This window comes from Kogia breviceps, chromosome 10 (genome assembly GCF_026419965.1).
Source record: "Kogia breviceps isolate mKogBre1 chromosome 10, mKogBre1 haplotype 1, whole genome shotgun sequence".
Classification (NCBI taxonomy): Eukaryota; Metazoa; Chordata; class Mammalia; order Artiodactyla; family Physeteridae; genus Kogia; species Kogia breviceps.
This window is the reverse complement of record NC_081319.1, coordinates 9369979-9397896: the sequence shown is the minus strand read 5'-3', so window position 1 is coordinate 9397896 and position 27918 is coordinate 9369979. Positions and strand designations below refer to the sequence as shown.

General features: G+C 40.7%; 1 protein-coding gene across 15 annotated transcripts in view; it reads left to right on the top strand.

Annotated features, from left to right (window-relative positions):
• Window positions 1-27918, top strand: part of GRM7 (glutamate metabotropic receptor 7) — an 840756-nt gene that overhangs the window by 518137 nt on the left and 294701 nt on the right. For all 15 annotated transcript variants that reach the window (XR_010842481.1, XR_010842477.1, XR_010842478.1 and 12 more), the window contains exon 6: window positions 22374-22574. Coding sequence is in view for 6 of the 15 variants with exons in the window: in XM_059076083.2 (XP_058932066.1) it covers window positions 22374-22574 (201 nt within the window). In the remaining 9 variants the exon portion in view is untranslated. The remainder of the gene's footprint in view (window positions 1-22373; window positions 22575-27918) is intronic.

Sequence of the window (27918 nt, the reverse complement as noted above, 5' to 3'; positions counted from 1 at the left end):
AAGTAGATGAATAAAATAATTGCAAGTTATGATTAGTGCTGTGAAAAAAGCAAATAGGAGGCTAAACTAGAAAACAACAGTCAAAGATTGTTCCAGGAAAAGATAGAAATCATCACCACAGCCCTGAGTTTCTGCAAGGGGTTATTATACCCATTGTACAGATGAGGAAGATGGGGGCTCAGAGGGGTCAACCACGTGAATAAATGCGGCTGATTTCTCCCTGTGCTCTTTCTCCTCTGATACCTAGTTCCCTTCCTAGACTCTTGGAACATGAAGAGGCACATTCTCATTTGGGGGTCGCTTTTGTAGAACATCTTTGATTATGATCCTGGATTGATCCCTCAGGTCCTCACTTAGGAACAGCTGCAGTGGAGAAGCGAGTTGACCTCGTTTCTTCTCTCCTCTCCTGAGCTCGGAATAGGGCAGTATTTTTCAAGCTTTGTCATATTGGTGAAAAGTTAGTGGCTTGTACCAAGAAAAAAGGCACAAAATCACATTCCCTGCCTCATAGGCAGCATAATTTTACAAGAGGGAATTGCAGCCAGGACTATAAACTTCTCTTGGAATGTATCTCATTCCCACGGGACTCCCTGTCCTTTTAGGGTGGGGCAAACAGTCCTGCAGCCTTATCGAAACAGATGGTGGAGATTGAAATCGTGCGAAACCGGATGAAGTACAAAATAATACCTTTAAGGGAAAGCATACCAATATCAGAGTAGCAGTTATAAACTGAGCTACCAAAGTGGTCTGATGCTCTGGCACGATTGGGCAATTTACCATGGAAGGGAAATGTTGAATTACAAGATGCTATTGCTTTTTTCATTTGAGAAAAATGCAACTGTCACAAGCAAGTTTCGGGCAAGTTTGTAACAAATGGCTACATTTTAGAATTAAATTTTGAAGAAACCACCGACAAATCAAAAGAAAACTATGCCAAGAGCTAATCCGAAGCAGTTCTCCTGTGGATACAAGTGTACAAAAATCATTAGGACAAATAGTTATTGGACTTCAAATATCTGACAGCCTGGCTGTTAACATGCCTACATAAATCATGCCTCCAGCATGGACTATATGTCAACAGATTTTCTCTGGCCTTGAACAAGTTTGGAGATTGCAGAAGTGCTATTGAATTTGAAGAACGGCTCAAAACCTCAATTGGTGCTATTGTTAGCAGTTTATGCAAGACTAATCCTGCTACCCCCAATATTTAAGGCATGTCAGTGTCCATACATTGTTCGTAAGAAGAAGGCAAGCTCTCAGCATGGTCTCTAGGGCCCCCTTTGGCAGGGCCCCATCTCATACTGCTGCAGCTCTGACTTTCCTTTAGTTTTGTAAAGGCACCTGGATTCTCGCTACCACAGGACCTTTGTACATGATGTTCCATCTGTACTCAGCTGCAAGCTCAGTGAAAACAGGCATTTACTTTTTTGTTTATGCCTTTTTTTGTATCCTCAGTCCCAGCTCGGGTCAGGCAGAGAGTAGAAGTTTCAGAAGTAGCTGTTGAGGGATTAATTTTACTTGCCACGCATAAAACAAAAATCTGCACAAAATATATCAGTGCAGTTGATGAAGTTGGAAGAGGAGGGGCCGGTAGTAAGTATGTGCCTATGTTTTCCTGGGGAGCCCAGCTTGCTGCCCTCCACAGGCACCGAAGCAGAATCTCTCATTTGGACAATCAGCCTGGGTAAATGGGTTGAACCGGGGGTTTTGTAGGATTTATTGCACTGCACATGTTAAATGTCTCGTAAGTCCGTCATGTTGGTTTCTACAAGACCCTGAAAGAAAATAGCAAAATCTGCATTTATTTGAGTTGACAAGTTCTCCATTTTAGGTAAAAATGGGAAACCCCCGAAATCCAATAAACTGTAATATATAAGCCATTCCTGCCTTTTAAAAATATCACAGGAACAGGGGACTAAGGAATGCATCAGCCTCCGAGCTTTGACCGTATCCTTCCCTCTATTGATTAGTGTTATTCTCATAACTGGAGAATTGCTGCATTTAACATGCTATGAGGAAGAAATTAGATCCAAGGCCAAAACCTTAGTAATAAAAATTATAAAATAGTCAGTGCTTATTAGGTACTTACTTAAATGACTGTCTCTCATCCTGCAAAAAAGTAGACACATACAAATCCAAACGAACAAAAACTTTAGCTTTTTGCAAGTTTTACACTTAAGGTTTTCATTCTGAGAGACTTTTGAAAAGTGATTATAATAATATTTATTGAATGCTTGCCATGTGCTAGCTACCAGATTAAGCACGTGACGTAAATGATAATGATCCTCAAGACATAGATTCTTTTCCCTTATAGGTTATTACAAAATATTGAGTACAGGGGCTTCCCTGGTGGCGCAGTGGTTGAGAATCCGCCTGCCGATGCAGGGGACGCGGGTTCGTGCCCCGGTCCGGGAGGATCCCACGTGCCGCGGAGCGGCTGGGCCCGTGAGCCATGGCCGCTGAGCCTGCGCGTCCGGAGCCTGTGCTCCGCAATGGGAGAGGCCACAGCGGTGAGAGGCTTGTGTACCACAAAAAAAAATATATTGAGTACAGCTCCCTGTGCTATACAGTAGCTCCTTGTTGGTTATCGATTTCATGTTATTTGTTAACATTTTATTGAAGTATAGTTGATTTTATAGCATTGTGTTAATTTCTGCTGTACAGCGAATATATGTACACATACACACACACCACATCTTCTTTATCCATTCATCTGTCGGTGAACATTTAGGTGGTTTGCATGTCTCGGCTATTGTAAATAGTGTTGTTATGAACATAGGGGTGCTTGTATCTTTTCGAATGGAGTTTTGTCTGAGTATAGGCGCAGGGGTGGGATTGCTGGATCGGATGGCAACTCTATTTTTAGTTTTTTGAGGAACCTCCATCCTGTCCTCCATAGTGGCTGTATCAGTTTACATTCCCACCAACAGTGCAAGAGGGTTCCCTTTCCTCCACACCCTCTCCAGCATTTGTTGTCTATAGACATTTTTAATGGCCATTCTGACCGGTGTGAGGTGGTACCTCATTGTAGTTGTGATTTGCATTTCTCTAATAATTAGCGAGGATGAGCGTCTTTCCATGTGCCTGTTGGCCATCAGTATGTCTTCGTTGAGGAAATGTCTATTTAGGTCTTCTGCCCATTTTTCGATTGGGTTGTTTTTTTTTTTTTTGTTATTGAGTTGTATGAGCTGTTCGTATATTTTGGAAATGAAGCCCTTGTCAGTTGCATCATTTGCAAAGATTTTCTCCCAGTATGGAGGTTGTCTTTTCATTTTGTTGATGGTTTCTTTTGCTGTACAGAAGCATGTAAGTTTGATTAGGTCCCGTTTGTTTATTTGTGCTTTTATTTCTATTGCTTTGGGAGACTGACCTAAGAAAACAGGGGTACGATTTCTGTCGGAGACAGAAATTTTGTTTTGCCTATGTTCTCTTCTAGGAGTTTTATGGTGCCATGTCTATATTTAAGTGCTTAAGCTATTTTGAGTTTATTTTTGTGCATGGTGAGGATATGTTCTAACTTCATTGATTTATGTGTGGCTGTCCAGCTTTTCTAACACTGCTTGCTGAAGAGACTGTCTTTTCCTTATCCTCAGTTTTTAGTTGAAAATGAAACACATCTTAACTCTTTTAATTCTTACAACACCCTCTGAAAGAGCTGGGGTTTGTTTTCACTGTTTTATAAATGAGAAAAATGGAAGCAGGGAAGGTACAGCACCTTGCCCAAGCAGGAGGTGGCAGCCAAGGCTTAGGGAGCTCAATTCTACCTTGTGCTCATGTACACTCAGCCAGAAAGAATCCATACCCAGTTCTGGCCACCTCAAAAGCCTTTTGTCACTATTTGTTTCTTCCATTCTAAGCTGCCCTCCTGGGTAGAGACACATCACAGCAAATATGGTGTAATGCCCCAACATTCAGGATACAGCCCCAGCCACCACAGTGGCACCTAAGAATAGAAAAAGTGACATGTGTGACCACAGGCTTCTGTTGTTGTTGTTTTTGGATGTGTGCTCTAAGCTTGGGTGTCGGGAAGGAGCTCTGGGCTCTAGGTTTATCTTCTATTGATTTGGCCGATGGAGGGAGTGTATATCTGTCTACCTCTAAATCATTGAGTTGCTTTTCTATCTATAAGTAGGGGAAGGACATGGCCAAAGGAAAAGCCATTGTCCTTGAAAGCGGTTTCACTCCTCTGATGGAGAAAGTTTGCGATGTAATAAACTCCGGGTGTGTGCCCCCTCTAAGACCTTACTTCCCTTCTCTGGTGACAGCGTATCTGATTGTTCACCTGTGTCTAACTTTCTTCTGACTTTGACACCAGAGTGTGTAAACTTTTATTAAAATAGTGAATTCTATCTCATTGGCTCTGTCCTATTCATTAGCACTGATGGAAATAAAGAATTTGGGATGATGTCACTGGGATTACTGACCCTGGTCTTGCCATTCGTAAGAAAGAGACCTTTGCATACCACTTTTATGGTTCTTGAGGACCCTTAGAATGCTACCATGGGCAGAACCAAAACTTCTTTTAATCTTATAACCCTAACATGATGATAATAAGAAATGGATATATCTTTTAATTTTTTAAAAAAAATTGTGTGGCTCATAAATACTGTACTTGTTAGTTTTCTTGATTATTTTAAGTAGTATGTAATAGTCAAAAGATTTTATTTGCTATCACTTGCTGAATCTTTCCTTACATCACTTCCAAAATTGGCAAGTATATACAAAACACATGCAGAAATATCTTAAGACCTCTTGCTCTCTCCTTATTTTGGATTACTTGCTGAGGATGAACTTCCAGAAGTCTTTAAATGGAGGAGTAAAGAGTGAGGACTTTGAGGGGCTTCCCTGGTGGCGCAGTGGTTGAGAGTCCGCCTGCCGATGCAGGGGACACGGGTTCGTGCCCCGGTTCGGGAGGATCCCACGTGCCGCGGAGAGGCTGGGCCTGTGAGCCATGGCCGCTGAGCTTGTGCATCCGGAGCCTGTGCCCCGCAACGGGAGAGGCCACAACAGTGAGGCCCGCATACCACAAAAAAGAAAAAAAAAAAAAAAAAGAGTGAGGACTTTGAGACCAAATCACCTTAAATTTAATTGTGCTTCCTGCCCCATACTAGTTAGGAAGCCTAGCACAAATGAGCTTGCATCTCTGTGCCCTCTTTCCTAGTTTGTAAAACGTAGATGATAATAATAACCAAAGACACTTTTGTGTTTTGAGAAGTACTAAGTAAGCTTATATAGTTGACCCTTACATAACATGTGCTTGACCTACGTGGATGCACTTATACGGAGATGTTTTTCAATAGTAAATACTAGGGTACTACATGATGCGTAGTTGGTTGAATCCAGGATGACAAGGAACCACGGATGCAGAGGGCCGACTATAAATTGCACACGGATTTTCAACTGTGTGAAGGGTTGGCATCCCTAGTCCCCGCATTGCTCAAGGCTACCTGTCCAAGTATAGTGCTTAGTACAATGCCTGACATATAGGGAGCATTAGACAAGCAATAGTAAAACACACATTACCTATTTTTATCATTACAGATTCAGAGTAGAAATTTTTTTTCTGGAGAATTGAAATGTATTGTCAAACTATTTTCTGAAAGGACTGCACTAATTTATTCAGTCACTGGCAAAACTGCTAAAATGTTACCTCCCTTGATTTGCACTTCTCAGAAAACTTGCAAGGTGAAATATTTTTTTCCATATGTTTGGGTACGGATTTATCTCTTTTATGAGATGCGCTTTAGAATCTTTCAATTGTTTTAATGTCCCCTGTGTCATTTGATCATCCCTACAACTCAGCAGAGTTGGCAGAGCTGATAATATTTATAGTCACCTGAATGGAAAGATAAAAGCAAAGTTCACCGGGGTCTGGTGAGTGGCTTTCCCAAAGTCACTTGGCCAGTGTCTAGCAGCATTGGGATTCGAACCAAAGCATTTTGCTTTACTCTTGAAAGCAGTGACTCATGGAAGTGGCCCCTCCTGGCGTGAAAGGATTAACATGACACTGAAAACAAAAACAAAAAAACTATGCATAACTTTTTCCTATAAAAAGTTTATGACCTTAGGAGAATACGATTTAAACTTATAAGCTGCTTCCTTTAGCTCATTTAGAAACCACCAAAGAGAATATGTTCTAAGTGACTCGTTACAAGATGTATGAAGTGGCAAAGGGTCATCTACATTTAGAACTTGGGTTGCTGTGGTCTTGCGAAGTATCGTTTAATGGCTGCAGTTTATATGAAAATTCAAAAATAAATCATATACATATATGTAGAAATTGAATTATAGTTGACCTACAGCACTATGTTAGTTCCAGGTGCATAATGAGTTGATATTTGTGTACGTTGCAAAATGATCACCATGAGAAGTCTAGTTACTATCTGTCACCATATAAAGTTACTACAGTGTTCTTGACTATATTCCTCAGGTTGTAGATTTCACCCCTAATGCCCGTTTATTTTGTAATTGGAAGTTTGTACCTCTTAACCTCCCGCACCTATTTCACCCATCCCTCAACCCCTCTCACCTCTGGCAACCACGCGTTTGGGATCTGCATATGAGTCTGTTTCTGTTTAGTTGTTTGTTCAATTGATTTTTAGATTCCACATATAAGTGATATCATATGGTATTCATCTTGCTCTATCTGATTTACTTCACTTAGTATAATACCTTAGGTATTTTGGTGGCATCTTTAGGATTTTCTGTGTATCATGTCATCTGCAAAGTGTGACAGTTTTACTTATTCCCTTCCACTTTGAATTCCTTTTACTTCTTTCTATTATTATTACTATTATTATTTTTAATCTGATTGCTGTGGTTAGGATTTCTAATTCTGTGTTAACAAAAGAGGTGAGAGTAAGCATCCTTGTCTTTTTGCTTATCTTATGGGAAATACTTTTAGCTTTTCACCATTGAGCATGATGTTAGCTGTGGGTTTATCATGTTGAGGTATGTTCCCTCTATACCCACTTTGTTGAAAAAAATTTTATCATAAATAGATAATGAATTTTGTCAAAAGCTTTTTCCACATCTATTGAGATGATCAGATGATTTTTATTCTTCAATTTCTTAATGTGGTGTATGACATTGATTGACTTGTGGATATTGAACCATCCCTGCATCACTGGGATTAAATCCCACTTGCGCATGGTTTATGATCTTTGTAACGCACTGTTGAATTTGGTTTGCTAACATTTTGTTAAGGAGTTTTGCATCTCTGTTCATCAGTGATATTGGCCTGTAAATCTCTTTTTTCTGTGTGATGTCTTTGTCTGGTTTTGGTATCAGGGTGATACTTGCCTCATAGAATGAGTTCAGAAGCATTTCTTCTTCTTCAGTGTTTTGGAAAAGTTTGAGAAGATTAGGTGTTAAAGCTTCTTTAAATATTTGGTAGAACTCAACTGTGAAGTCCACTCCTGGACTTTTGTTTTTTGGGAGCCTTTTTTAAAGTTATTGATTCATTTTCATTGCTGGTAATTGGTCTCTTCATATTTTCTATTTCTTCCCAATTCAGCCGTGGGAGATTGTATATTTCTAGGAATTTATCCGTCTCTTCTAGGTTGCTGCTTTCATTGGCATATAATTGTTCTTAGCAATTGCTTACGATCTTTGTATTTCTGTGGTGTCCGTTTTAACTTCTCTTTCCTTTCTAATTTTATTTATTTGGGCCCTGCCTCAATTTGATCTTTTAAAAAATCCAACTCTTAGTCTTATTGGTTTTTTAAATATGTATTTCCTTTCTTTCTGCTCTAACCTTTATTATTTCTTTCCTTCTACTAACTTTAGGTTTTGTTTGTTGTTTTCTCTAGATCCTTTAGGTGTAAGGCTAGGTTGCCTCATATAGGAGATGTTCTATGGGGCCCAGTAGCACATTCCCCTGTAGTCACCAGAGCTCTAAGGGTGCCTCCCTACGTAGGCTAGGTGGGCCCTTCTGTTGTGTCAGGGCTGACTACCATTGGTATGCTGGTAGGCAGGGCTGACCCTGACCTGGTTGGCTGCCAGGAACTGCTTCGTGTGGAGGCTGCTGACCTGCTGGTGGATGAGACTGCGTCCCAGTGCAAATGACTATGTGGCCTGGGGAGTCCCAGGGCCGGTGCAGGCCATTGGTGGCCTGGGTCCCAGGGTGGCTAGCAGTGAGGTCCGGGCTCCTGGGACTGGTATTGGCCCACTGGTTGGTGGGGCCAATTCCCCACACTGCTGGCTGCTTGGCCTGGTGAATCCTGGGACTGGTACCTGCCAGCTGCTGGGCAAGTAAGCCTCCAGCACGGATAGCCTAGACAGTAGGATTCCAAAATGGTACCTGCGGCATTAGTGTCCTCATGGGAGAATGACCTCCCCAAAATGGCTCCTGCTAGCTTCTGTTTCCCTGTGGGAGTCCAGTTTACCTCCTGCCTCTCCAGGAGGCTCTCCAGAATTAGTAAGTGGTTCTGACCCGGGCTTCCTTCAGATTACTGCCTGTGTGCCAAGTCCTGGAGTGTGTGAGATTTTGTGCATACCTCTTAAGAGCAGGGTCTCCGTTTCCTACAGTCCTCTGGCTCTCCCATACACAAGCCCCATTGGCCTTCAAAGCTATATGCTCTGGGGGCTTGTCCTCCTGGTGCAGGACCCCTGGGCTGGGGAGCTCAATGTGGGTCTCAGACCCATTACTTCTTGTGGAAAATTTCTGCAATTATGATTATCCTCCCGTTCGTTGGCCTCCTACTGATGGCTGTGGGCCTTGACTATACCATGTCTCCACCCCTACTACCTGTCTCATTGTGATTCCTTCTTTTTTTAAAAAAAATAATTAATTAATTGATTTATTTTTTTGTCTGTGTTGGGTCTTCATTGCTGCACGCAGGCTTTCTGTAGCTGCGGCGAGCGGGGGCTACTCTGTGTTGTCGTGTGCGAGCTTCTCATTGCGGTGGCTTCTTTTGTTGTGGAGCATGGGCTCTAGGCACGTAGGCTTCAGTAGTTGTGGTGCGCAGGCTCAGTAGTTTGGGCTCATGGGCTCTAGAGCACAGGCTCAGTAGTTGTGGCGCGTGGGCTTAGTTGCTCCATGACATGTGGGATCTTTCCAGACCAGGGCTCAAACCCGTGTCCTCTGCACTGGTAGGTGGGTTCTCTTAACCAGTGCAGTTTTTTTTTTTTTTTTTTTTTTTTTTTTTTGTTACGCGGGCCTCTCACTGTTGTGTCCTCTCCTGTTGCGGAGCACAGGCTCCGGACGCGCAGGCTCAGCGGCCACGGCTCACGTGCCCAGCCGCTCCACGGCATGTGGGATCTTCCCGGACCGGGGCACGAACCCGTGTCCCCTGCATTGGCAGGCGGACCCTCAACCACTGCGCCACCAGGGAAGCCCGCCTCTTTATATCTTTAGTTGTGGAAAATCTTTTCTTCTAGCCCTCAGATTGTTCTTACTGATAGTTGCTGTATAAATAGTTATAATTTTAATTTGCTGATGGTAGGAAGTGAGCTCAGGGTCTTCCTACTTCACCATCTTGGCTACACCCCCTTCTGAAAATAAATTATATAATTTGACCATCATTCAGGCATTAACCCTGTGGCCTCATGGACTTTTGTACTACTCTAGTAGAGAATTTGCATAGCCTGGGTTGCTGAATTTCTAAGATGCTTGCAAAGGGAAACTACTAGGTCTAATACAAATGGTCAATAGGCACATGAAAAAAATGAAAATCATCATTATTCATCAGAGAAATGCAAATTAAACCACAGTGAGGTTCTAATACACATGGATGAAATGCAAAAGATTGATAACATCAAATATTGGAGAAGATATGGAGAAACCTGGATTTTTATATATTGATATTAGAATAAAATTGTGCAACTGCTTTGGAACATGGCAACTTCTTTAAAAGTTAAACATGCATGAGCCTATAATATAGCAATTCTTATTCCTAAGTATTTACTCAGGAGACATAAAAACACATATCCATAAAAGCCTTGTGAAGAAGTGTTCACAGCAGCTTTCTTCATAATTGCCCTATTGCGGGACACTCCTCTATTGGTGTCCTTTGCTATATTGAGAGCAGGTGCACTGATTAGCTTTTCGAGGTATTATTATATAGTAAATGGCCATGGAAGATACAGATACATATCGTCAAGAAGCATAGGGATGGTTTGTTTACTAGCCAGTATAATAAAGGTAATATCCCCCTCTGGAACCAAGGTCAGGTAGCTTTGGTTGAAGTCCTTTATAAAAGATTCAGTCTCCCTAAGCTCAGAGTTTGAAAGTTCTAATGTAAACCCATTGTGTGTGCACCATCTACCTGGACTGCTCTCTGTCACCACCTTGGACTTGAGGAAGCGGTGTGGTAAGAATGAGACTCTGAGCAAATGTTATGTTTGTGCTGCCTGCTGTACCTGGCTCTGAACCAGGGGTCTCACATCTTCAGCCAATGTCCACAGAACCATGACAGGCTAAACTCTTACACATCGGGTAAAATCACAGACCCTCCATAGGTCTTGAGAAGCCCCAAACTAGACATAGCCCAGATGTCCATCAAAAGGAAAATGGATAATTAAACTGTAACATATCCATTCAGTGGAATGATACTTAGCAATAAAAACGAATGAGATTTTGATACATGCCACAAACTGAATAAATCTCAAAAATATTTTTCTCAGTGAGAGAAAGCAGGCAGAGAAAAGTACATATAGTATGGTCCTATTTATGTGAATTTCTAGAATAGGCAGAATTAACTTACGTTAGATTACAGATCAATGGTTGCTTTATAGGGGAGGGAGAAGGGTTAATTGTGAAGGGGCTCAAGATAACTTTCCAGAGTGATAAAAACGTTCTGTGCATTGCTTTGTGTTTGTCAATACTGATTGAACAGTTCATTTATGATGTAGCATTTTACTAAATGCATAATATATCACCATAAAAAATATTCACACTTTGGGGCTTCCCTGGTGGCGCAGTGGTTGGGAGTCTGCCTGCCGATGCAGGGGACACGGGTTCGTGCCCCGGTCCGGGAAGATCCCACGTGCCGCGGAGCGGCTGGGCCCGTGAGCCATGGCTGCTGAGCCTGCGTGTCCGGAGCCTGTGCTCTGCAACGGGAGAGGCCACAGCAGTCAGAGGCCATGTACTGCAAAAAAAAAAAAAAAAAAAGCAAAACAAAAAGAAATATTCACACTTTGAATTGAGAGTCAGACAACTGGATTCCACTCTTGACTAGCCACTTGCTATCTGTGTAACTTTGGGGGTAAGTTATTTAAATAAACTTTCAGTTTCCTTACTGGTAAATGGCAATAATAATAACCGCATGTTCATCATAGGGTGATTATGAGAAATAAATGAGATGACGTAGGTAGAGTGCTTATAATAGTTTTTGGAGAATAGAAAATACTGAATGTTAGCTATTGTTGCTGTTGGTCATTGCAGCACTCTGTGAATACCAGGCAACTCGAACGTGTTCAAGTGGTTTGGTAAAGAGTTACATGACTCCCAATTACTCACAGGGACAGTGAATGCAGAGGCCAGATTTCATCCCAGCTTTGTCTGATATGAGTCTCCATGCTCGTAGCTCTGGAAATGGTCGGCCTGATTATAGGAGAGATGGAAGTACCATCACACTGGTTTCAGAATACTGAGATTTTGAAGGGCTTTTTTTCCCATTAAATCATACTGGCTTACATGTGTTTTAAACTAAGGCTGGATTTCTAGACTTTGTATCAAGAACCTCCTCTTTACCGGTCTACAAGAGGGTTTCATCCACTACTACTTAATTAATTTCCTCCCAAGGGTAGCATGGATGTGGCTAGGAGCTCCTCAGCCAAATCATCCAGTGTGTTCTGACTGTTGAATTGTCAGTTTTAGGTTTCTGGTTAGCACCTGGTTAAGATTTTTTCCTTGTCGGGTTAGCTGTTCTATTTTTTTTTTTTTTTTTTTTTTTTTAATACGCACGGAATGTGACATTCCTAAGAAGCTCCGAGCCTTCAGAACCTCTGAGTCGAGAACTGTATCGACTTTATTTCTGTTATGAATATTGTCAGTAGGAAGAAAACTATTTCACTTCTGATGATCATGACTGAATGGTCAAAAGTCTATGTTGTAAGGTATGTGTACATAGGTGTAAAATTTACTGTAGGATTTATCTTGCCTTGAAAAAAGAGCTAGCGGAATGTTTTTACCATCATCACTTGAATAACTTGACTGAAACCAGTGAAACCAGTGATAAGTAGACTCTTGAGGCACCTAAGGACCCTGTTTAAGAAAAGGAGTCCCCGCTGTTGGCGTTCGGGGTGCTGCTGTTTCCTCTCCGCGTTTGTCTGGGGTCATTTGGCCACACCTGAATTAAATGCTCCATTTTAGCCGTCAGCCCTCCCGGGTGAAGGATTATAGTCTTTCCTTTCCACCTTTTTACAAAAGCTACTTGCTCTTTTTTTTTCACTTTTCTTTCCAGGATAGTCACTCATCCTTGGCTTCTGGGTATATAGCAGTGTTTAGGACCCAGACTTGCCTCCAGGGAGTTCAACCTACATATATGCGTATTCTTCCGTTTCATTTATAGTCACCAGCCCTGCCTACAGAACTCAAACGGAGTTAAACCATGGCTTTTTCTTTTTCTTTATACTGTCATTGGACTGATGATTCTGCTAAGTCCTTTCAAACCCTGTCGTGGGATCAATTCCCTTACACCTTTTCTCTGCAGCTCACAAGGCAAAGGGGCATCATGGCAGTGAGATGAAATCATTCCGTCCCCGCGACATGCTTACTTTGCTTCCGGGAAGTGACTTTGGACCCCGGGAGTCAGATGACCCCGCCCATAGGCCATAGCATCTGTACTACGTGTGCCCCTTCCTGAATACCTGTGGAGCAGAGTCATACTCTCAGCCCTGAGATGAGAGGTGGAAACTGCTTTTAAGCAGAAGCCTCCGAGTGGAGCCATGAACAGTGAGAACACGCACGAGAGCGTTTTGTGTTCATATCTGCGTCCCGTGGTTCTAGCTGGGTGTCTGGCACGTGCTCAGTGTCCCTTACAGGCAGCTGGGTTCAACTCCTCCGTTTCCTCCCTGCCTATTCCCCCTATTGTTCAACCCAGTACTCTTTTTTGTTCTTTGTCCTCTTTTTCCTCCCTCCTTCTCCTCTTCTCATCTCCTTATCCATCCCCTTCTTTTTTCTCCTCCTTCTCTTCCTTACCCTCCACCCCCCTTCCTCCGCTCTCTCTTCTTTTTATTTTTACAGACATCATGTGATCTTTCAAACAAACACAAAAAGCAGAGAGGATACTGGAATAAATGGCCATGTATCCATCACACAACCTCAACAATAGTCAGTATATAGCCAATGTATGTTCACATGTGCCCCGAATGTTTCTCTCTCACCTCTGGCCGTTTCAGAGTAAACCCAGACGTTTAATTTTTTTCATACTTCAGTCTGTTCTCTAAGAGATAAATACTCTTAAAAATGTATAAGAAACACACGCGCAGGCGCACGCGTGCGCCAACAAAGCAGCAGTCCCCCATCGTCATTCCCTAGTCTCTCCCTTCTGTCATAAATGTCTTTATATCATTGATTTGTTTACAGGTGGATCTAAACCAAGTCCATATGCCACATCTGTTTGATATCTCTCTTAAGTCTTTTTAAGAATTTTAAAATGTTTCTCTCCACTTTTTTAAAACTTTTGCTATTTATGTGTTGAAGAAAAGAGGTTATTACTATTTCTGTAGAATTCTTTACATTTGGATTTTGTTTTCTGCATCTCTGCAGTGTTGATTTACATGTTTATTTTCTCTACTTCCTATAAATTAAGTTTTTTAAAATTAATTGTTACTGTAGTTGCTTTACAGTGTTGTGTTAGTTTCTGTCGTATAGCACAATGAATCAGCTGTATGTAAGTTAGTTACTATATCCAAAAGCTTGGTCAGGTTCAGGTTGATCTTTCTTTCTCTTTTCTCCTTTCTTTCTGTTCTTTTCTCCTTCCTCCGTCTCTCCCTTCCTTTCTTCTTTCCTTCCTTCCCCTCCTTCTCTCCACCCCTGTATCCTGAAAGTTCAACCTAAATACAATTCCTGGAATGCCATAAACAGAATTTCAGAGGGGCAGAACCTCATTAATGAAGGGGCTCCTGCTGAGGGATGGGTTACGAGGCCAGGCATCTATTTCAGTATCTTTTTTCTTAGTCTTGAAGTCACGTCCAGAGAGATTGCTTCACTAGTGATTTTACCGTTTGCATTGAAGAAGCAACCAAAACTATATAAACAGAAATTTAGCTGAAGAAATCAGAAGAGAAGAAATATAGGTGAGAAAGGGAAACTGTATCCATGCACTTCTTTAAGAAACCCCGTCTTGTTCTTGTTTGGTACAGCAAGGTTTCTTGTGTGAGTTTCAGAAGCCCTGTTCTTATCTTTGCTCAATGGGCTGGCGTTACCTACAACAGACTGTTCTTGGAAATAAAGAAAGCCCTTGGCTCAGTCTCTCAGAACACCTTCCACACGTTGGGGGAGGTGTGAAACTTGGGGCTAAAACATTCCTTGCTTCCAGTCTGGTGCCCTGTGTGCATTGTGCAAAGCCTACTCCTGTCCCACACACCTTGACTCACTGTACCTATCTGGAAATCGAAAATGGAAGAGTAGAAGAAAACTCAGCTGTGATGATCAAACAGTCTTCTGGGAAGCATCGTTCATGGAAAAAGGTTAGAATTGAGGGTTTGTGGCTAGACACTCTTTTTTTTTTCTTTTTTTTTTGCGTTACGCGGGCCTCTCCGTGCTGCAGCCTCTCCCGTTGCGGAGCACAGGCTCCGGACGCGCAGGCTCAGCGGCCATGGCTCACAGGCCCAGCCGCTCCGCGGCGCGTGGGATCTTCCCGGACCGGGGCACGAACCCGCGTCCCCTGCATCGGCAGGCGGACTCGCAACCACCGCGCCACCAGGGAAGCCTGCTAGATACTCTTTAATACCTTTGCTAGAGTTGCTTTTGAGGCTGTAACATAGTACTCGCTGTGTTCACTGCAGAACATGAGCATGTTAATGGTTCAATTACAGTCACGTTTTTGTCATCGAAGGAGGATCAGTTGTTTTGCTGCTGCTGCTGTTGTTCCTCTGCCAGGCCTTTGGCAGTTTCTCTGGGCATTAACTTTTCCACCCAAGGAGAGGTCAGGGAAGACTACGATGGTGGTTGTCAAAACCATCCATTTCCTCCTTGCAGGAAACACAAGCGAAACCTTCAAGTGGGGGTAAGAGGATGTAAAAATCATGGCTAGCATGAACTTTGAGATTATTTGTGGCTCTAAACTAAAGTTGAAAATGGAAAGAAACAAAGGGGAGAACTCCAGGTTCATCGCTTTTCCGCGTGCAGATGTGGACGGAACAATTTAGCGGATGGTCTATAAGGTATAGTGAAGTAACAGAGGGATGGGAAATGGTGCCCCAGAAAGCGTTGTGAGGGTTTAACGTGAAACCATGCAAAGTGCTTAGCGCAGAGCCTGGTGCCCAGGAAGAACACAGTAAGCGCAGGCTGCCTGTAGTACGGTGACAGGGGCGCCCATCGTTCTCTTCACGAGTTGCTAGGCTCATTTAGCCTCACGTCCAAATAGAGGCACAGCAGCAGTGAGGGCTTTTTGTCTCAATCCAGAACTTCTGACTTTCCTTCAACTGGTATTTCTTGCTATGGGTTGTTACCCCCGGATTCTATGAAAGGGGTCACTGTTTAAAAAAAAAAAAAAAACAACAAATTTGCATAAAACAGAATCTTATTTTACCATTGACATTCATCTTAAAAGAGAAAAGTATACCCATGAGAGGAAAAAAATGTTATCCAGTAAACCAAGTTATTTATTTATTTATTTATTTTTAAATAAAGTATGGAAGGGACTGCAGTAGCATTTTAATAAGGCTTACCTGGTAACTGTAGCATTTTTAGAACCCTGCAGCATTTTCTAGCGCTCCAGGATATCCACCCTGCTTTCCTTGCATCCTTTTTACCCAGAATCTAGCAGTTCTGTCAGCACCTGTATATGCCCTGACTCTCTTTTCAGAGCTCCTATGACATATTCTTTTCCTGTTTTTATTAGTGTGTTGATCATTTGCAGTATACCCAAGCATTAGTATTTTAGTTAATTATATACAGTACTACTCAGGACTTTAGCCTCAAGAAATTTTTAAGTTTGTGACTTTACATTCAATAAAATATATTTGTGTAATACAGCATTTAAAAGCACAGTCAGCAGGAGCATGTATAACTTCCAAGAGATCTTCCCGTTGCAAATAACTGCAATTAATATGCGAAATCTAAATACAAATTATAATTTGTCACTCCCTTAGAAACATATGGTAAACATTAGGCCAGTTGTTAAGATCTACAGGACCGTTTTGGTAGGTATTTTAGTTTGCACTAGCAAATATCTTTGGTTTGTTTCCTGCCTGTGTCCAACCTCCTCTTTCTTTTGGTTTTCGTATTGCAGTGGGATTGTTTATATTAATAATTTCAGATCCATAATTTCTTACGTTTCTGTGCCTTTTTTTTTCTCCCTGATAGTTTGCTCATGCATATTAACTAAGACATATATTCTGAGAAAGCAGTATGTTAAAATGGGCAACCTAACCAGATCTTTCAAAGAGAGAAGACTTCACCAGCAGAATGAACACTAGAAATTCTGGTCGTGAGAGGGTTTGTAGATTATTCTTGTGTAGTGCAGCTGAAAATTTATTCAACATAAGCTTAAAGGAGTGTGCATTTTGAAGATAAATACTGAATTATTGGGGTAAAAACAACATTACATCAGAAAATCGGGAGACTTTAAAAGGAAAGCTTCTTTGCATGCTGGAGAAATAAAAAATAATTAATGCTTCAGAGTCCTCCTTATTTTATCTAAACCTCAAACCCTTTCCTGGGAAATGTGATGAAAAGGATGAACTTCATTCAAGAAAAGAATATAACAACACCTCAGTTCATCAGAAAGCCTGAAAGAATGAGCTGTTAACAGAGAATTGATTGAAAATGCTTTCTTTTTTTCTATTTCAATCTACATTGTTAAAAATATTTCTTAAAACTACCCTTTTTTTTTCTCACTTTTGGGAGGAAGGTGTACTTACGCTAGTCCCTTGAGATGTTATAAAATGGTACATGAATAAGAAGCGTAGTGTTCAAGTAAACCTGGAAAACATTGAGTATCAAGCTGTAGTTAAATGTATAAGCCATTGAGTATTCACTTGGAAAAAAAAAAGTAGGGTAATTCTGGGCTTGGCTAACTCACAGCTCAATTGTATTTTCACATCCTTGCCACATTTTTATTCTGCTGTTATTCGTATGCTGGGTAATTGCCTGAGGACTGCAAAATGACTAGAGTAAATGCAGTGTGTGTGTGTGTGTGTGTGTGTGTGTGTGTGTGTGTGTGTTGGGGTGTGTGTGATTGTTTTGATGCAGTTGAGTTCATCTCTCTTTAAGAGCAAATAAACTTTCTCAGGAGGTCCCCAATAAACTTTTTCTGAAAACTTTTATTGAAATATAGTTGACTTGCAATGTTATGTTAGTTTCAGGTGTACAGTAAAGTGATTCAGTTACACACACACATAAACACACACACACACACACACACACACACACACACGTGTTCGTTTTTAGGTTCTTTTCCATTATAGGTTATTACACAATACTGAGAGTAGTTCCCTGTGCTATATAGTAGGTCCTTGTTGTTTATCTATTTTATATACAGTAGTGTGTATCTGTTAATCCCAAACTCCTAACTTATCCCTCCCCCACCTTTCCCCTTTGGAAACCATAGGTTTGTTATCTACGTCTGTGGATCTATTTCTGTTTTGTAAATAAGTTCATTTGTATCATTTTATATATGGAACCCAATAGACTCTTTTCTTTCATCTCATTATCTAGAACTGTAACCCATGCCTGTTTCTAAATCAGCCCTTGCCAAAGGAGGAAGCTGGATTGGCTTAGAAAAATGAGGACAGACTCAATGAGGCTCAGGAGAGGTCCTGAACCCCTCACTCCTTTGGTGGCCTCTGATACCTGTAGAGAAGCAGATTTCAGTTAGGGGAGGAGGGAAGGGGTGCTAGATGAGTAACCAGAGACTCTGACCTTGGCATGCAGTTACATCTGCCACAGTAGGGGAAATACAGTTAGGCTTTTTTGTTGTTGTTGTTGTTAATTTGCCAGTTCTGATTTTCTTGATATAAGGCTACATTTTTCAAGTCCTGGTAACCCCAAAGACAAATGTACCTGTGTTTCTCAGAGCCCTTAATAAGCTAACATACCTGATGATTCTTCAAGAGAGGGGTAAAACCTATAATGTTTCAAACATAATGAAATATTTCATTACTTAAAATACTGCAATTATTTTTCAAGGCATTCTTTCTGAGACGAATGTCTTTATGAATGCAGGCTAGAAACCGCTCTCCTGAATTACTAGTCTGAACCCGTTTCATAGTATATATTTTATTTATTTATTTTTTTATTTATTTATTTTTTGATATGCGGGCCTCTCACTGTTGTGGCCTCTCCCGTTGCGGAGCACAGGCTTCGGACGCACAGGCTCAGCGGCCATGGCTCACGGGCCCAGCCGCTCCGCGGCATGTGGGATCTTCCCGGACCGGGGCACGAACCCGTGTCCCCTGCATCGCCAGGCGGATTCTCAACCACTGCGCCACCAGGGAAGCCCCATAGTATATATTTTAGAATGGTCATAGTGCCATTCAAGATTGCCCTTTTACGTACTCTAAAAAATAAGAGAAATTTGTAAAGTAGCAGGTTATAAAATTATTAGAAAATGAATTGCCTTATAACATAAGTATAGTAAAATGTTAATGTAAGAATCTCGTTGGTGAGGTCACTGTAAAATTCTTTCAACCTTCCTCTGTATTTGAAATTTTTTGTGATAGAAAGTTGAAAAATAGTAAAACAACCACAGCAAAACAAAGAATAGCTTTTATGTATGCAACCAAAACCCAGAGGAAATACTTAGCAAAGAAAACCACATTTATAATAGCAAAAGTAAAATACCAAGGCTAACTTTCCACGAAACACTCAAAACGTATGTGAGAAAAAATTTTAAAACACTTTTGAAGGAAGCAAAAGTAGCCTTGAACAAATGAAAAGACACACGTGGGAATCCTCACCTTTGTAAAAATTTCTGTTTTGGCTAAGTTGATTTATAAATACAGCACAAACTCAACATCAGGTATTTTTTTTCTTAAGATAGATTAGTAGTTAATAAAGCTCATTTGAGTAAATAAACAAAAATCAACATAAAGTTTGAAAATGAAAGAACAATTATGGTGAGAGAGGGGCTAACTCTACCAGTTATTAAAATATGTTATAAAGAGTTTATAATTGAAGCTGTACTGTTGGCCCATGAATAGACAAACCAAACAGTGAAACAAATTTTAAAAATCCAGAAATAGATCTAATTATGCATGGAAAACTTAATATATAATAGAGGAAGCACTTCAAATCAGTGAGAAAAGATGAACTGGCATATAACTAGGAAGCTATGTGGAAAAAGCTAAAATTATGATTCTTCATACTGCATACCAGAATGTATTCCAAGTGGATGAAATAACTAAGTTTAAAAAATAAAATTATACAAGAAGAAAACACGGATGGAATATTTCTGTAGCCTGGGGTGGGAGCATTTTTTCAAACCATTATTGAAAATCCAGAAGCAATGAGAAGAAAATAAATTGATAATTTTTTTTAGAAAAACATCTTTTAATCTAATATAATTTTATTTGGAAAATACCTAAAGTGAGTAAAAGAAAAATAACAAACTAGGAAAAATATTTGCAACTTAATCTCAAAGAATTAATATGCTTAATTAATAAAAAGCTTTTAAAAGTAGAGAAGAAACTGACCAAATTTTTATAAAAACAGTTTGCAGAAAAGAAATACAGTAGCTTTTAACAGTATGCAAAGATGTTCAACCTTCCCTATAGTAAGAAAAATGCAAAGAAAAATAGACTGTGGTAGCATTTCTCACCTAGCTGACTGATGGAAATCCAAGTTTGAGGACATACTTTGTTGTCAAAGTTGTTGGGAAATGAACACTCTCTCTCTCTTTGCTGGTGGGAGAACAAAACGGTACAAACCCATTAGAGGGGAATTGGCCAATATTTAGCAAAAACACATACGAATTGACTCTTGAACAAAGCAATCCCGTTTCTCAGAATAAATTACCAAAATATTCCGGTAAGAATTGAAAAACACCTATATGCCAAGGCTGCTCATTACACTACATTTTTAGACTGTTGGTCAGACATTTATTCTAAGACTGTTATTTGTGTATTATGGAATCAAGCAAATAAATAGTTATAATGGTGTCATTAAGAACCAGGATTTTCCTCATGAAAAAAAAAAATGAGGTAGAGGTGTAGGAGTGTCGAGTTAAGTAAAAATCCTGTAGTCCAGAATTTGAATTCAAAGTAGCAGTATGGATTCATGATGGATTTTATCTTTTTCAAAAAAGATTCCTGGTCCAGATACACTGAAGAGGCCTAGACCCAGTGAAGAGCAGTGAGCGCCAGGTTGATTGGTACTTGAACGAGATGCATACAAAACAAAGACCTGTCTGCCAGTTGAGATATTCACGTGTGCTCTGAAAGGGAAGAAATATGAATTCAAGTAATTTGGGGAAATTCAGAACTTCCTTCTTGGAAATTATACTTTATGTTATATTACATAGTCTGAAACAGTCTCTCAATAAAGAAACCTAATAACGTTTAAAACAGTGGCTGTCGAGAACACTTAGTTTTGCAGGAGAAGGGACAGGGGTTGTAGAATCCCTACTGTTGCTTTCCTACACAAATGTGTCATAGAAAACAACCTGGGAAATATTGCTGCAAAAGTGAAATTCAGTCCGTGGTTAATTATTCGTCATAGAAGGACAAGAGGTCTAAAGAGAGTTCCTGGTATTACCATGTACTTAGTGAATGCCTAATTTAATACAAGTATTGTTTAGAATCTACCAGATATTAAATGCTGCGTTCAGTGCTGAGGATATAAGGGAAAAAAAAAAAAAAAAAGGAAAGTCTAGCAGAGCATTAAAATATAGTGATATTATTAATTTTATAATAAAGATTTGAAATATTTTATGAAAATCTTTAATTCTGATCAAGAAGCTAAGTAAGTGTAAGCAACCAGTGGATTGTGCCATGGGGACAGATTTAAGTTTTGATGGGCAAAAGCAAGGAGGGATATTTCTGGCAAAACAAGGGACATGACCGAAGATAAGTAACATTAGAGCTGATGACGTTTACGGGAAAAATAGCCATACTTGTCTGGAGCAAAATATAGATATATATATGTTTTAAATTCTAGGAAAAGGGTGAGGTAGGGCCCGTGAAGTGAGAGAAATGTTGGTTTGGGGTTCTGATAAACCTTGAGCTGTCATCTCCTCTTCCTGTACAGGACCTTCGGAAGGTGATTTAATTTCTGTAAGGCGTGGCTTTCCCATCTGTATAATGAGGGCTAATAATATTTAACTGACAAAGTGAGGATGAAATAAAAATCATGCATGTAAGGCTTCCAAGACAGTGGAGGCCACTTCATCCCTGCCAGTTCTTACTGCTCTTAGGCAGATAGGAACGAAATGATGAGCACGCTCTGTTGTCAGGGGAAAGGGTTTGGATTTCATTTTGCGGGCCGTGGAGAACCAGTGAAGAATTGTGAGCACGGGGGGTGAAGTGATTAGCTCTGTGGTTGGGAAAAACGAACGTGGAGGAATCACTAGATGAAGAGAGACACCTAGCCTTGCGTCCTGCTGGGAGATGAGAAAAGCATGAATAGGGCATTGGTAGTGTGGCCCAAACTGTTCACTGTTTCAGGTGAGGTTTGGGCTACTCATTAGATATATGTATGTGGGAGGGTGGAGTAAGAGACAGGAAAGAATGAAAAAATGACATCGGGGTCTCCGGCCTGAGCATCAGAGTTGCCAGTAACACGCACAATTGAGACAGGCAACCCAGGAAGTAGAGCAGGTATATAGAAGAAGGTAATGAGTTCAGGGGTGGTATTTCATTAGTTTTCTATCATTTTCTTTTGGCCTATCACCTTTCTAGACTGAGTGAGCTTGGCAGATTTGCGCGTGGCAGCCCAGCTTCTAATCGCCGCAATCCCTCGGTTCTGTGGGGCCACCATGTTTTCAGTAGTTTGTTGGCTTATTACAAGGGCTTTTACTGTGACCCTTTGAAGTGCGGCTTCTGAAATTTCTCTAATACATCAGAAAGGTTCGTGTCACGTGCTCCAAAGTCAAATACCAAAAACTATCCAAGCAACCGAACATGGTAGCCAAACGTGGATGTGTGGCTTGCGCGCCTGTACTCCTCAAAGCATTCTCTTCTTTAAGCATATTTGGAAGTAAATGCAAATTGAGACCTTCTACTCAGCACCAATGTTTGCGTGTGTTTCTTGTTTTCGTGTGCAGGACAGGAGAGAATTGGAAAAGATTCCAGCTATGAGCAGGAGGGTAAAGTTCAGTTCGTGATTGACGCAGTGTACGCTATGGCTCACGCCCTTCATCACATGAACAAGGACCTCTGTGCTGACTACCGGGGTGTCTGTCCAGAGATGGAGCAAGCCGGGGGCAAGAAGTTGTTGAAGTATATCCGCAATGTGAATTTCAATGGTGAGTCTCCACGTTTTCTGTTTTTCAGGCTGCCACGGGGCCTTTATGTTGTAGAAAAGAACATCTAGAGAATGCCACACAACCCTAGTATGTTTAAAATACTATATATAAGAACGACAATTGCTCATAACGACAACCGTGAAGCACTGGAAGGTAACAAGTTACAATACTTTCTGAATCCGAGAAGTCCCATTATGCCCAGTATGGTGTTAATGTCCTTGTATACATCGAAATTCTCATATTGTGACATATGATAAACGGGATAACCAGAATATCCAATGATGTAACTTTGGGTGATAGAGAACTTGGTGATATCCAAGTCTTTTGGCAATACAGCAACCTATTCATACTCATCTGGTATTTGTCCACACAGATATTTCAAAATTCCAGTTTCTTGGTCAAGTGATGTGTTTTGCTTGAGTTCATTAAATATGTTTAGATGTCTCTATTCCAGTCTCTCTTGGAATCCTAAGTGTCGACATTGTGTGTTTCATAAGTTAAATAGTCGGATTGCAGTTTACTCTTGAGTATGTGGATTATAGCATTTCAAATTATTGAATCAATTATATGAATGAGTAGCGAGTGAGCAAATGAATAAATAAATTTGGGGGGGGGGGTTATGGTTTGCCCTCTCTTTCTTAAAATAGAGGGACTTTTGCCAAGTTTTTTCTTGGTGAATGTAACCAGGAATGGGAGGGGATAAGAGGAAAAGGAAGGGACGCTTGCTGTAGGTACTCAAGTTAATGGAAGTAATGGTTGTAATTTTCCACACCAACCACATGTCACATCACACATTTATTTTTCAAAGAATAAAACTTTGGCAGAAAGTAATTGGTTACCTAAAATAAATGGGTAGAGATGAGTGGGAAATATAACAGGAGATTTATTTCAGGAATTGGCTGACCGTGTTACAGAGGCTGACATGCCCCATGATCTGCCATCTGTAAGCTGGAGAACCATACGAGCAGCAGTGTAATTCAGTCCAGGTGTACAGGCCTTGGGATCAGAGGGTTGGTGGTGTTAAGTCTTGATCTGTTTCTGAAAGCCAGAGAACTAGGAGCTCCAGTGTGTGAGAGCAGGAGAGAGTGGGTGTCTCTACTCAAGCAGAGAGAGTGACTTTGCCCTTCTTCTGCCTTTGGTTCTACTCAGGCTTTCTAGGGCTTGGATGATGCCTGCCCACATTGGGGAAGGTCACCTGCTTTATTCAGTTCAACGATTCAACAATTCTTTATTCACTTCAACAGTTCTTCCAGGAAAATACTCATACACACAGAAATAAAGTTTTGCCAGTTACCAGGGCATCCCTAGTCAATCTGACACATAAAAGTAACCATCCTGAATGTCAATTATTTCTCAATTAAAAAATAACCATTGCATGGGGTAATACAAAATTTAATACAGTAATAAGCCTAACTAAATTACATATGAATAAGATAACCACGCTGAAGGGAGTGAGGAAGAAAGATAGAGAGTGCAAATAATTTTGGAAGACAGTATTTGGCTACATACTATAAGACTGAAGTCATGAATAACTGTACAGAGGTATTTCACAATCCCTAGGAACTTAGTATGTTTTTATCCTCCACAGTTCTGAAGATTATTTATGTCTATAAGAGGACTGAGAGATTTAATAAAAGATATTGTGGATAACGAGAGTCAGAGAAAGAAATTACTAATAAGAATGGGAGAAGGGTAAAATAAAACTTGTTGTGTTGGATTAGAACGGAAGATACCAGCATAGGCTCATGGCTTTTAATAGACATGCAGATGAGGAGGTAGGGAGATGGATATGGGTATGTTTGTGTGTGTACAAACCTCTACTGTCTAGTTCTGTCCACTGAGAGGGCCTAGGAGCCATGACACCCTGGTAGAAATGACTGCACTTGCACCCGCATGTGATTTATAAATACCATTCTCCAGTGAAAAGAACTAGGGCTCCCTAGTGAAATTCTCAATTCAGGGGCCAGAGCGGGGCAAGTAGAAGACGAATTTGAAACAATGTTGTGCCACAAAGCAAGAAAGTACTCAAAAACTGATGGGACCCTGTCGAAGGGGCAAAGGAACCAACATGAAGGAGATCCCACTGGCTAATTGTAGGCCAACAGTGGGTTAAGCTCATAGAATATAATACATATCAATGAGTCTGCCGAGGACCAGCCCCAGCTGAACAGGTTTCACCCAAAGGGGAGACGGAGTCGGCGTGGACAGATCACAAGACACCTCAGAGGATGCAAGGATCTGACAAATTTAATATCATGATTCCAAAGCATTTATACTGTAAAATAATCTCATTTTCAATCTTAACAACAATATTCCCATGCCAAAAGGTCCCTTACATAAACCAAAAAACAAAAGTAGTTTACATCAGCAGGTTAAACAAGTTAAGTAATTTTCTTGTTGTCTCCATTCTCTTTCGTCTCTTGTGTACATTCACATCTAGGTCAGGAACTCTGTCTGCGGTTTCCTCATTCTTCTCAGAAGATTAAGGTGTTTTTGTACCTGCACATTCTGCTCAATCAAGCCATAAACTTAAACATGTTAAAAACAATAATATCAAGCCATAAACTTAAACATGTTAAAAACAATAATACAACATTTCATCCACAGATTTTCTAACCCTATCATTATAATCAAAACAATGTACATCATTATTTATACTTCTAGGAGGCCATGGGGGCGGACATTGTACCGTAAACTTATTGATTATACCCACTGTTGTACAAAACTTCCTCGTCACCATAGCCAGGTATTTCCCAAGATATTTACAACTCTCCTGGGGAGCTTCTGTTAAGCTTCTGACAGCTTTATTTTTGACATATCATTTCTTAATATAGGATTTTCTAAACAATAGCATCAGCACTTTCTATGTAACTCCTGTTTTTGACTCATTACTTCATTTCTACACCTACACACAGAAACATTAGCAAGCATTGTTCCGTCTTAAGATCTTTTCGCGCAAACAGGATGTTTAGGTCTAGAAAGCTAATTATTCTTTTCTACTTCAGCTAACATCATATATTGGCCAGTATTCTCAGTACCTTGTTCAAAACACATTGTGCGAAAATACAATTCTATTTTCTACGTAAGGCAATCAATTTTAACTTTCATAGTTACATATAATTCATTCGTAAAATATTTACAGTAAAGTCCTTCCGCTTCTCTCTTTTTCCTCCAATATACCGGAGAGGGGGCATGCCACATAATCTACCATTTGGGGGCATCCTGTACATAATACCCCACTATTTGCTTCCCTTCTATATCCCTTATTCCTTCTATGGGCCATAACTCATCTAATTCTTCCTTTAAACTTCTACTCCTTAATTGAAACACTCCTTTGTTGCCTGACCAAGGGACTTTTTTCCAAAGTAAATTATTTACAGTAGGTATAGCTACTGTTGTGGTTACAGGGGTTGCTGTGGTCTCGTACCGAGGGGGATTTGCTTTGTAATACTTCCATCTTCTTGGCCTAAACCCTCCAGAAACCCCCTCAGTTTTTAGCAAGAATTTTCCTAGAATCAGAAGAGATGCTTTCCGCCGCCCACCAGGAGAGGAGCTTTGCTTCCTCATGCCATAACTTCTCGCCGAGCTTTGCTCAGGCAATAGTTGGCAATGCTGGACGGCTTCCGGCATGAGTCCATACTAATAAATAAATAATTGAATTGTATACGTAAATGCAAGAGAAGGGACTGCACGATGGAGTGAGGCAAAGATGGAAATACGAAACTCACCATTTTGCAAAGACCTCAGTAATAACTGTTTCAGGCAAGAATCATCTATGGATGGCAAAATTATTGAGCTAGAAGTAGGATGAGAAATAGGATACTTGCATAGCCTCAAAGTGTCCTTCATCGGGGAACACATCAATTACAAAGGGGAAAAGAGCAGCTTTGAAGTGCAGAAACCTGGAAGACAGCACTTAACCAAGTTATCAAGGTTAGTGTCACCAGTAATGAGACTTCACAGCATCACATGCTACTAATTATTAGAGAAATGCACATCAAAAGTACAGTGAGGTACCACTTCACGGCAGTCAGAATGGCTGTTATCAAAAAGTCTACAAATAATAAATACTGGAGCGGGTGTGGAGGAAAGGGAACCCTCCTACACTATTGTTAGGAATGCAAATTAGTGCAGCCACTATGGAGAACAGTATGGAGGTTCCTTAAAAAACTAAAAATAGAACTACCATATCCCACTCCTGGGTGTATATCTGGAGAAAACTATAATTCAAAAAGATACTTGCACCTCTATGTTCATAGCAGCACTATTTACAGTAGCCAAGACATGGAAGTAACCTAAATGTCCATCGACAGATGAATGAATAAAGAAGACGTAGTTGGGAATTCGCTGGCAGTCCAGTGGTGAGGACTCAGTGCTTCCACTACAGAGGGCATGGGTTCGATCCCCGGTCCGGGAGCTAATATCCCACATGCCACGCAGTGCAGCCAAAAGAATAAAAAGAAGATAATGATGTGTTATATGTATGTATACAATGGAATACATAAAAAAGAATGAAATGATGCCATTTGCAGCAACATGGATGGACCTAGAGATTATCATAGTAAGTGAAGTGAGCCAGACAAAGACAAATATTATATGATGTCGCTTATATATGGAATCTTAAAAAATGACACATATGAACTTATTTACAAAACAGAACTTACAGACTTCGAAAACAAACTTACGGTTATCATAAGGGAAAGGTGGTGGGGAGGGGTAAATTAGGAATTTGGGAGAAACATATACACACTACTGTATATAAAATAGATAAACAACAAGGACCTACTGTATAGCACAGGGAATTTTACTCAATATTTCATAATAACCTACATGGGAAAAGAATCTGAAAAGTGGTGTGTGTGTGTGTGTGTGTGTGTGTGTGTGTGTGTGTGTGTGTGTGTACTGAAAAGTGATTCACTGAATCACTTTGCTGTATGCCTGAAACTAACAAATAGTAAATCAACTCTACTTCAATGAAACATTAATTTAAAACAAGATAACCCTGGGGGGCTTCCCTGGTGGCGCAGTGGTTGCGGGTCCGCCTGCCGATGCAGGGGACGCGGGTTCGTGCCCCGGTCCGGGAAGATCCCACGCGGCTGGGCCCGTGAGCCGTGGCCGCTGAGCCTGCGCGTCCGGAGCCTGTGCTCCGCAACGGGAGAGGCCACAACAGTAGGAGGCCCGCGTACTGCCAAAAAAAATATATATATATATATATAACCCTGGGAAGGTTACAACATCACTTCTGACGTCTTATTGCCAAAAATACATGACCTCCATCTAATGTTAACAAACAGCAGACATCCAAATTGAAGGTCATTTTACGAAATAACTGGCTAGTACTCTT